Source organism: Centruroides sculpturatus, unplaced genomic scaffold (genome assembly GCF_000671375.1).
Source record: "Centruroides sculpturatus isolate CEXI.00-Female unplaced genomic scaffold, Cexi_2.0 scaffold297, whole genome shotgun sequence".
NCBI lineage: Eukaryota > Metazoa > Arthropoda > Arachnida > Scorpiones > Buthidae > Centruroides > Centruroides sculpturatus.
In genome coordinates this window covers 90,269-100,677 of record NW_019384464.1, presented here as the reverse complement: position 1 = coordinate 100,677, position 10,409 = coordinate 90,269, and the positions used below count along the sequence as shown (strand labels likewise).

The following is a 10,409-nucleotide window of genomic DNA, read 5'->3' as shown; positions in this document are numbered from 1 at the left end:
TTTCAGCCACCAACTAAAAACAAAGAAAAGTTGTTATTAACATACATTTGTACAATTTATGTTCAATATGTTTGACATAATAATGTATTAATTTATAAATTTTTTACAATATTATAACCGAATTTTGCATAATTACTAAAAATTTTATAAAAATAATATCTTTAAAACATATTGTTCAGAATACATTAATCATTCTATACAATTTCTTCATTCAGATATCTGATTTAAAGTTCATTCAAAAAATTCATAGAATCAGAATTATACATTTCTTAAACATAATAAAGATTTAAAANAGGTTTTTTGTGTATATATACATACATATATATATATCCGTATTCATATGTATAATTTACATACAATTGTGGCAAAACTTATGTATGAGCAGGGAATTTTTCAATAAAAAATCAGTCAATGAAAGTGTCCTGGAGGTACTACCACTGATATAATAAACTTTTCTTGAGCGAGTCACAGAAAATATAAACAATGTCCACTGAGAAACCTGCAGCAAAGTTTTGTCATCAAACTGATGTCATGCTCCATGATTTTCTGGAAGGTGACACTTGGTCGTTTCTTGCTACATTTTCTGTTACTACTAATGGCATATCCATTTCTGTAGCAAAGTCATCGTCTCTACTAATGAGATCTGCAACACTATTGGTGGGATGACAGCAATCGTCTGGTGTTGTTTCTATATTTGTTACGTCCAGTTTAATGGGAGGTACTGTTTGTGTCGCATCATGCAAAATTTGTCCATCCGAATATACTCCTTTTTGATCTGCTGCTTTTGTGCTGTTTGAATGGTTTGTTTTAGAGGAAGCACTATTAGTTGATTCAGAATTTTTGGAGACCATCAAGGCACTAAGATCGGTTTTTAAGTTTTCTTGATTCCGAGAATCAAACAGTGATAGAGGATTTGATTTTATTGAATAATCTTTCTTAGCGTCAAGACTAGAATCTTGATAAGGTGGAGGCAAAGAAGTCCTATCTGGGTTTTCTTCTTCTATAACACTCTCTAAAGTTTTTCCGTGGAAGTTACTACGAGGGCTATCATACATTGGTTCTAACTCAAATGAAGATGCTTTTGATGGATCTATGTGTCTCCATCGAAATTTCTGAGGAGAAATTTGTCGAGCATCTTCTGACTCATTTATATCAAAGTTTTTTCCTTTTCCATTCTTATGTTTATGTTTTGAGACACTCTGAACTGTAGCAGACTTTAAATTTGGTTTCTTTTCTTGCAAAAGACAACCTGTTTCTAACCAATCTGGTTCTCTACAGATTTCTACTTGTGGTTTTAATTTATGGATCTGATCTAATGATGTTCGTTTATCCATATGATCAGAAAATTTATTCAAATAACAAGCAGTTTCTCCCACTATTTCTGGTTTTAAGAATGCTAGATGAATGGAAAAATATTAAATTAATATAAAAACTTTCTTAAAATATTCTTAAGATAAATTTTTTAAAAACATTTTCAGTTTATATACTCACATCTAAAAGAATTGCTTTCTGTGTTAAGTTTAGGTTCCTGTAAATAAAATTCATATATTAGATTTCCAAAAATGTTTATTAAAAATCCATTATTGTTAACTATCATTTAACACTAATTTAAATGAAAATGCTTTCAATTGATCTGTGTCTCTTATTAATGAAATATCTGAAAAGATGTAGAGAGAATATTTAGATTTCTTACTTGTATATTGTGAGAGATCAATTAATTTACATATGTATATATATATTTTTAATAAGAATACTTAGATCTTTTGTCTCCCCATATTAAAGTTATGCAATGTTGCTGCTTCTGTATTATTATTTTAATTAATTAAATTATTTAGAATATTTTTTAATTAAAAAATAATCCAGAAAAGAAAATTGTGTACATTATCATTATTTTTGCTATAAAAATCCATCTATTTTTCATCACACTATTCAATTAGTTTATGGAAAAATAAAAATTGATAAGGTCTTTTGTGTGCCAAAAACTTTAAATCAGAAATATTTGCAAGACTAAAATGTTTATTGAAAAAATGTTTCTATAAATTATTTGATAAGAATTTGTTAAAACAAATTCATCATAAGGCTAATCTTGTAATGTGAAAAGTTTTCATAGCTGTATTAAAAAGTATTTTAAAAAATATTTTAATGTTTGTTAAACATTATAACAAAATAATGATAATTATGTTGTCAGAAATAAATTTTTGTGTATTTTTAATTATTATTTTGCATCATCAGAAAGCAAACTAATTTTTAGCAATAACAATCAAATTATACTTAAAATATTATAATCTTCATAAATACATATTTAATAATTTTATTTTAAAAAATGTAAGAACTGATCACTACATGATAGATTTATCAGATAACAATAACAAATAATTTGTTATTAAGGAAAAATAATGTTTAAATACATTATTATTATCCATATTACAAAAAATATACATACAAGTATATACATATATAGCATACTTGCCAACCTTTCGTTATAGATGAGGCTGACTTGATTGCCAGAAAAGGCTGATTTTGGCATGCAAAGACTGAGAAATAAAACAATTCGTTCAAAGATTGCTGACAAGATTTATGGCACCTTCAACTATTTATTCACTTTTCATTCTATTTACCATAATATGAGGCTTATATAACTTTATAATATTGGCTTTTCTTACTAGACAGATTACTAGTATTAAAAAAGTAGAATACAAAATAATAGTTCTTTGTACCGTATGTAATAAGAATTATATAAAAAAAAGTTAACTATCTATAAAAAAATTACAAAAATTAATAATTCCTTATAGCATATAGCCTAGAAAATACAATTTTGGCATGTGTTAGATTTACTAGAACTTTCAGATTGTCTTTCTTGTATCTTCTATATATACACTATATTTTGAAACAAAATTTCATAGGTAACAATTTTTTTAAATTTAATCAGAAATTTAAAGCTTTTGTTGAAATTATTGTATGTGTAAAAGAATTCTTGTACATCTAGCAAAAAAGAACTCAAAGAAATTGTCAATGTTGAAGAGTGGACCAACCAAACTTGGGTTTTAGTGTTGGTCATAAATCCATGTTTTTGAAGATAGCATTAAAGTGTTATGTTATCTCAAAAAATGTAGAAAATTTATAGCTCAGGTTGATAAGGTGACAACTGCTTCCAAAGATGGATTCTCAGCCCAAAAGATGGAGAGTTGGTAATAATAGTCTACCATCATTATGTAAAGTACAGTACATATATAATGCTTGTAATTAAAGTTTGTGTTTCCAAAAGATATAACTTGGAAACTAATCAGCAGAATGGCATCATATTTCACATAGAGATTTCTGTAGTGATGGAGTGTTATTTGAAAAAAGAAGTTAGTTACAAAAATGTCTGCTTGGATGGTAAATGAAGCTGCAACACTATAGTGGATAACTCAAAATGTCTTAAAAGTTACAATATGCATGTACAGTACACTGTGTGGTTATGCAACAGCATACTCAATATGCTGGTTTCTGAATTTCTGCAGGTGTGACTAAACATGCAATTTGGTAATTTTAGCATGCTGACAACAGAAACCAAAATATTGAGCTTGCTGTTGTATAACTTGACTACTCAGTGTAACTACTCAGTGTGCATCATAAGTTTGATACATTTTGATTTATCCACTACCAGAAACTTCAGGTGGGGCAAAACTGTTTGCTAGTTTTTTATTATAAAATTTATAATAAAAATAACTACTTTTTTTATAATGCTATTTAAGCATTATAAAAATGTAAGCATGGGCTGCTTTCTTCTCACTTTTTGAAATTCTCTTTAGGGGAAGCACTTGCCCCTTGCCCATCTGATTGCACCACTGCCATTTACCATCATAGTGGACATTTGTAACTAACTTTTTTGTTTCAAATAAAATTCCATTATCTGAGAAGTCTCCATGTGAAATATGATGTCATTCCACTGATTAGTTCTTGAGTTATATCTTTTAGAAATTTGAACTTTAATTATAAACACCTTGTATATTAATAAATTAAGAAATTGAATGACTTAAGTTTTAAAAAATTAGAATAAAATATTTTACCTCTTTTTCATCATCATTATCATTAGATGTTTTTGGACAACATAAAAGAAATGCCTGTAAATAAGAATTTAATCAGAATAACAAATAAAAAGGAAACTAATAAGATCATAAACAAAACTTTAGTAGTATGAATTAACTATATATTACTTAAAAGTTTACATATTAAATCTTATATAAATATATGGTATAATATGTAATTACACCATATATACAGTATTTATATAAGCTTTTTCATTAAAAAATTAAACTAAAATTCTGAACATTATTCCTGTTAAAAAGATAAAACAATAGTAGTAATAAGAGAGTAATGAACAACTAATTTCCTTATATAAAATAAGGAGACCAGATTTTAACATTGGTGAAGCAGGGCAAAATTTATGGGGGAAGTGGTTGTTCTGTTAAAAAAATTGTTCTAGAGCAACAAAATTTTATTATCAAATAATGCAAAAATTGTATTGTATTATATTTTTTAAAATTTCAACATAAGTAAAATTTACAAATATAATAAATACAGTATATATACTATTATAAATCTTTAAAAACTCTTTATTCTTTTGCATATTTCTCAGTTGAGTGAATTTTTTTTTGTAGATTGCTGTCATTGTTTAAAATGTCATGAAATTTTTTGCAAGAATTTGTTAAATTATATTTCACACATAATATGGCTTTCAAAGTCTCAACACTTAATTGTGATTTATCAGATGTACACACTTTATCTACTGTAGAAAAAAAACTTTCATGTAACATGCAACAAACAAAATGTTTGCTCGTTTAGACAGCCCGTGAACACACGCTGCTCCATTGCTACAGCTGCGTGCCCCAAACCATTTTCTGTCAGTCTTTGCCACAAACACAAAGGGTTTTGTCAGCACAAGAATCCCAGCATTCTTTATTTCTGATGCTCATGCATACATTGGTACAGATATGTGTGATACAAAATGATCTTTATGAATCTTGAACATTAGATATAAGTTTATGACACATAATTGATGAAAACTTAATCTTTCCAAAACTCGGGACTTTTTAAAATTCCGCAGGACAAATTGTTAAAAATTGGGACTGTCCCACCAAAAGCGGGACATCTGGTCACCTTAATATAAAATCATCTATAAAGATGTTTTTGAAACTGAAATATTATGTATAGGAATTGATTTCATAAGCTTCAAATAATAATTTTAAGAAATTGAAGTAGAAAATTATAAAATGTAAAAAATTATGTGGCAGTATCCCAATAAATTACATATTTAATTCTTAACTTAAAAATGCAATCTGCATAGCCTAATCTGATAGTAACTAAATTTCTAAAATACATAAATTATTTATTACTGTATACCAATTTTTGTATTTCATAATATCTGTTCATAGTTAATTGATAATATCTTGTGAAATAAAATGAAATTATTGACAAATTATGATACTCACATTTTCACTACAGAATGTATAACAAAGAAATACTATCAGCCCCTAAGGGAGAATTAGCAAGCTTAAATGAATATATTATTATATATTTTATATTTAAAAAATGATATGAAAATATAAAGAAACAAAATGACATTCAAAACAATATTTACCAAAGCTGCAGAACTGAATGAAAACAAATATTTGAAAATATCATCTTCATAATTTATATATAGAATACTAAATACAGATGTCAAAAGAAGAGTTACAGATATCACTAATGAACGACATAACAGTTTGGTTCTATTAAAAAAATATATATATTAATAATTACAATTATTGGAAATTTTTCAAAAATAAATGTTTGTTTTTATTAACAAAAAAATTGATAATGCTAACAAGTTTATATCTTTAAATAATAGTAAAAAAATATTAAATTACCTATTTCCAATGATTTTTTGTTTGGGAGATTCCTCTTTTTGATGATGCCTAATTTCTGCTTTGACTGTGAGAAACAGAATAAGCTGAAGCTGTTTGAAAGATAAAATATTATTCATTTATTTTAATAAAAATATTCAATTATTGTATAATTTTATGTAAAATTTTTAAAAATATTTTTACCATTTTATATTAATAAGCAATTTAAAAATTAATAAAACTTCAAGAATTAAAATCTTTTAAATACAACTAATTAAATTCAAATCTATTGTTAAATTCTAAATATCACTTTGCATAAAATTTTTTTATATTTACAGGTATACCTCACCTTATGTCGGTAATTGGTTCCAAGAGAGGCGACATAAGTCGAATTTACTTGTCTCCGAATCTACTTGTCACTAGGCTAAACCATAAATTACCATTCCCGATTTTGTATTTTATTTATTAATGCATTTTTAATAATATATGGTTAATAAGAATCTATTTTAAGCTTACAAAAAAGATAAATTTTAGTTTTTCATATAGTACAGAAAAAAGCAATCTAAATTTACAAATGCAGGTACTGTAAATACAGTACATACTTGTAAATGTATTTACAAGTATAAAATCATATTAAAAATATTTTAATATGATTTTATTACAACTTCAATATTTTTGGCAGACAGATGTAAAGTTGAATAAAATGACTTAAACTTGATTTTTATTTTTCCATATACTTTTTTGACAAACGACATATAATCGGGAATGACGTAACTCGAAACGACGTAAGTCGAGGTATACCTGTATTTGCATTTGTTAATAAAAATTATTTGATATAATTTACTGTACAATAACTTTATTATGCTCACTGAATTTTGTTTAAACATTTAGCTTATTAAATTAATAAATTTTAAACTTTATTACTAATATTTATTAAAGATACTTCAACATTAGTAATGGTTAGCTGTTATTTATTATGCAGACTAAATATTACCAATATTATACAAATATCAAACAGAATAAAATTACTATAATATATTATTTATTCATAAATTCAATGTTTTAATCTATTTTATGTAAAATAATGAATAATAAATTAACATTAAATATTTTATTTGCATTTAAATTATGATTTTTCTTTGCATTGAAAGACTAATGAATTTTAAAACGTTTTAAATTATTTTATATGCTTGTTTGTTTTAATAATAACTAGCAGCAATATCTGTGACTACATCTGTTAAAATGTAGCCAACTTTTAGTTAACAAAGATGTGTAAGAATCAATAACACTAGAAATGATTTTTTTACTGGTTTGTTTACTATAAATCTGATTGGACTGAAATTTTTTGAGTTTTTTTGACTTGCTGCTTTTGCCAAATAGTAAAAATTGTAATCAAATAACTCTAAAGGAATCTGTGAAAACTGAATGTATAACCAATTATGGTCAATGTGATATAATTTGGTACCATACAATATACATGTATTTTGTCATTTCTCTCTGATGACAGACTTTGATGCTGCTTTCAGAATTTTCAATCAGATGGAGCTGCTACTGAAAAATAACATTCTAGTAGAAAACTTTATATGTTGATCATCAAGAGTTGAGAAACACATGCTTCTTCACTTGAGTATAGCTCTTGATCCAGAAAATACCTTGCATATCTTCAAGATTTATTCAAAAACTAATCAGGGAATGAACAATGCTGCTGAATCTGAAAGCAAATAACTATGCTCCTGAAAAAAGTCCAGAATCAAATCCATCTGACCCAGGGCCAGATGGAGATAAGACTTCAACTTAAGTTCCTGCTGTTGCTGACCTGACTGTCAATCATTTCTCTGGCTCAAGTACTATTAAGGATGCTGGATAATCTAGATGAGGAGGGAAATAAATGGAAAAGAAAGGGCATAATTCTGCACACCAGCAGCCACATCAGTTGCTGCAATGTCTATGTATCTTTCAATTAGACAAAAGGAAGAGGCAGCTCAGGTCTATAACATAATGAAATTCTGCATTGACATATTTCACCTGATACCTTGATACATATACTCTATCAAATTGTCATCAAGGTAGTTAATTCAGGTTTTCTTCAATGTACTGGACAGGCAACAATATACTCTTGAATTTTGTATGAAGTGATTTCATCAAAACATCAGCCACCTAAATTTCATATTGCAGCTTTATGAAGACCTTCTCAAGAACTATTCAAAAAGTAGACAATGCAAACAAAACTCAGAAGAAATTTTCATGGAAACAAGACTTTTGGCATGTTTCATTTGCAAAAAGCCAGTTTATGGAACATGTTGGCATAAGAAGCAATAGTTTTGCAAAAACAGTACTGCTGACAACTGAAATAGAACTTTTGTGAGGAGCTATCCAGAAGTAATTTTAAAATATAGTAAGATATATTGAATTTTATTTATAAAATGCATCTTGTCATTTTGAACTATGAACAGCAATACACTTTTGATAAAAAGTCTGAGGTTAATTTAAAGTATTGATTTATCAAACTAGTCAGCTATTTTTACTTACATTTACATATGCATTTAGTTATTGCACATGTGGGATCAAAATGACCCCAACTGTAAACAAAGATAGCATCTACTTCAGTAAACTGAGTGTTAAATAGTTCTGTATTTTTTTTATCAATGTCAAGACAAAGATTTTCAGAAAGATACATGTACTCTAATATACAGTACATGTATCTATCATTATGTAATGTAATGTACATTAGAAATAATTAACATCGCATCAAATACCCCAGTTTACAAAATGTTGTACATGTTTTGATCATAAGAGTCATTTTAGCCTATGTAACAAAAGTTGAGAAGTCATACTAATGGTGTATTTAGACTAACAAAAAATTCATACCAGTTACTGTCTGACACTACTGTTGCAAATGTAAACAGCTTTGTAAATCAACTGCCAAAACTTCCAGAAGTCCTCATGCAACACCTGTGCTTGCTTATGTAAACAAGCCTAACTGTAGTCACATGAAACACTTCCAGTTGTTTCAATAATTGGTGAGATGCGAGTTCAACATATTGGAAGACAAGAAGAAATGAAACAATGCAAAAATAAAAATTTTAATATCTCTGTATGAAGAAAATACATTATTAAGGGATGTTTGTCCTCAGTGGCATATGGTGACATTTGATGATAGGGAAGTTGTGCTGGCCCTAGATAGAATCATGGGAAGCATTATACGATATTTTGATGTATAGCATCCATGAGCTAAACACGTGAGGTTGGTGCTCTGTAAAGCAAATGTGTATAATCTGGCTGCTTTACACAATTCAAATATTTTGCCACGGAAGCTGTCCCATATTTGACAATACAGCACTTCCATTGGAAATATGCATATATGAATTTATATTCAATAGCAATCTTATCATTTTTTTTTCACATGTAGTATAGAAATTTGTAATAAGATACATAATAAGGTTGTAATAAAATATTAATTTTAATTAATTTAAAGTACATTAAAATATGAAAATAATCACACAATATGTAATTATATTTTAGAAAATACAAGGGAAGTGGTGCTTTCATGGACCACTTCCCTTGAATTTTGAATTTTGAACTTGTAGCACACCACTGTTTGTCCTACAAGTTATAGAAATCAAGATAAAAAACAAGAAACATTTTAAAAAACAAAAGTTTTTTAGATTTTATTATAGCCATTTATTAGGGAAAATAAACATAAGTACTAATTTTGGCCATCAGGGTGCATTTTGGCAATTTTAAACTACATTATTAGTTTCTTGGTAAAGACCTCTCCAGAGCCCTTTATATAGTTCTCTCTTAATTTCTATAGTATACAAATGTAAATACATTTTCAATATATATACTTGATAACCTCCCTTTTATCTTTCCTGCACATACACTAAAAATGTTCATTAGAGAAATGAAGTGTAAAATTCATCTGAAGTAAGCTGCAAACCTAAATACTTCTAGAAGCATACCACCATCCAAGTAGCATTATTACAAATTATAACATATTACATAACAATTATGATACTTACCACGAAAATGATGATAACAGCTATGGTGTAAGAAAGAAAAAAATTTGTACCAAATTTCAGCCACCAACTAAAAACAAAGAAAAGTTGTTATTAACATACATTTGTACAATTTATGTTCAATATGTTTGACATAATAATGTATTAATTTATAAATTTTTTACAATATTATAACCGAATTTTGCATAATTACTAAAAATTTTATAAAAATAATATCTTTAAAACATATTGTTCAGAATACATTAATCATTCTATACAATTTCTTCATTCAGATATCTGATTTAAAGTTCATTCAAAAAATTCATAGAATCAGAATTATACATTTCTTAAACATAATAAAGATTTAAAATAATCTTATCCAACAGAATTTAAGAGCTGTTGAAAGAATTTTGTATGCAACTTTTAGAAACAGTAGCTTTGTTAGATGAGATGAATATTCTAATTGAACATATTGTCTATATTAGAATGGCTCTAATAATTACTCTAATGTATATATATATATATATATATATATACATATACA

The 10,409-nt window shown here is 26.9% G+C and overlaps 1 protein-coding gene across 4 annotated transcripts in view; it reads right to left on the bottom strand.

Annotated features, from left to right (window-relative positions):
* Window positions 1–284: 284 nt before the first annotated feature.
* Window positions 285–10,409, bottom strand: part of LOC111620997 (adhesion G protein-coupled receptor E3-like) — a 28,657-nt gene continuing 18,532 nt past the window's right edge. For all 4 annotated transcript variants that reach the window (XM_023363026.1, XM_023363028.1, XM_023363025.1 and 1 more), the window contains exons 10-16: window positions 9,890–9,956; window positions 5,892–5,980; window positions 5,624–5,753; window positions 5,475–5,516; window positions 4,053–4,106; window positions 1,492–1,528; window positions 285–1,396 (exon numbers count right to left, since the gene is read on the bottom strand). In XM_023363026.1, coding sequence (XP_023218794.1) covers window positions 519–1,396; window positions 1,492–1,528; window positions 4,053–4,106; window positions 5,475–5,516; window positions 5,624–5,753; window positions 5,892–5,980; window positions 9,890–9,956 — 1,297 coding nt within the window. In that variant the 3' untranslated portion in view covers window positions 285–518. The remainder of the gene's footprint in view (window positions 1,397–1,491; window positions 1,529–4,052; window positions 4,107–5,474; window positions 5,517–5,623; window positions 5,754–5,891; window positions 5,981–9,889; window positions 9,957–10,409) is intronic.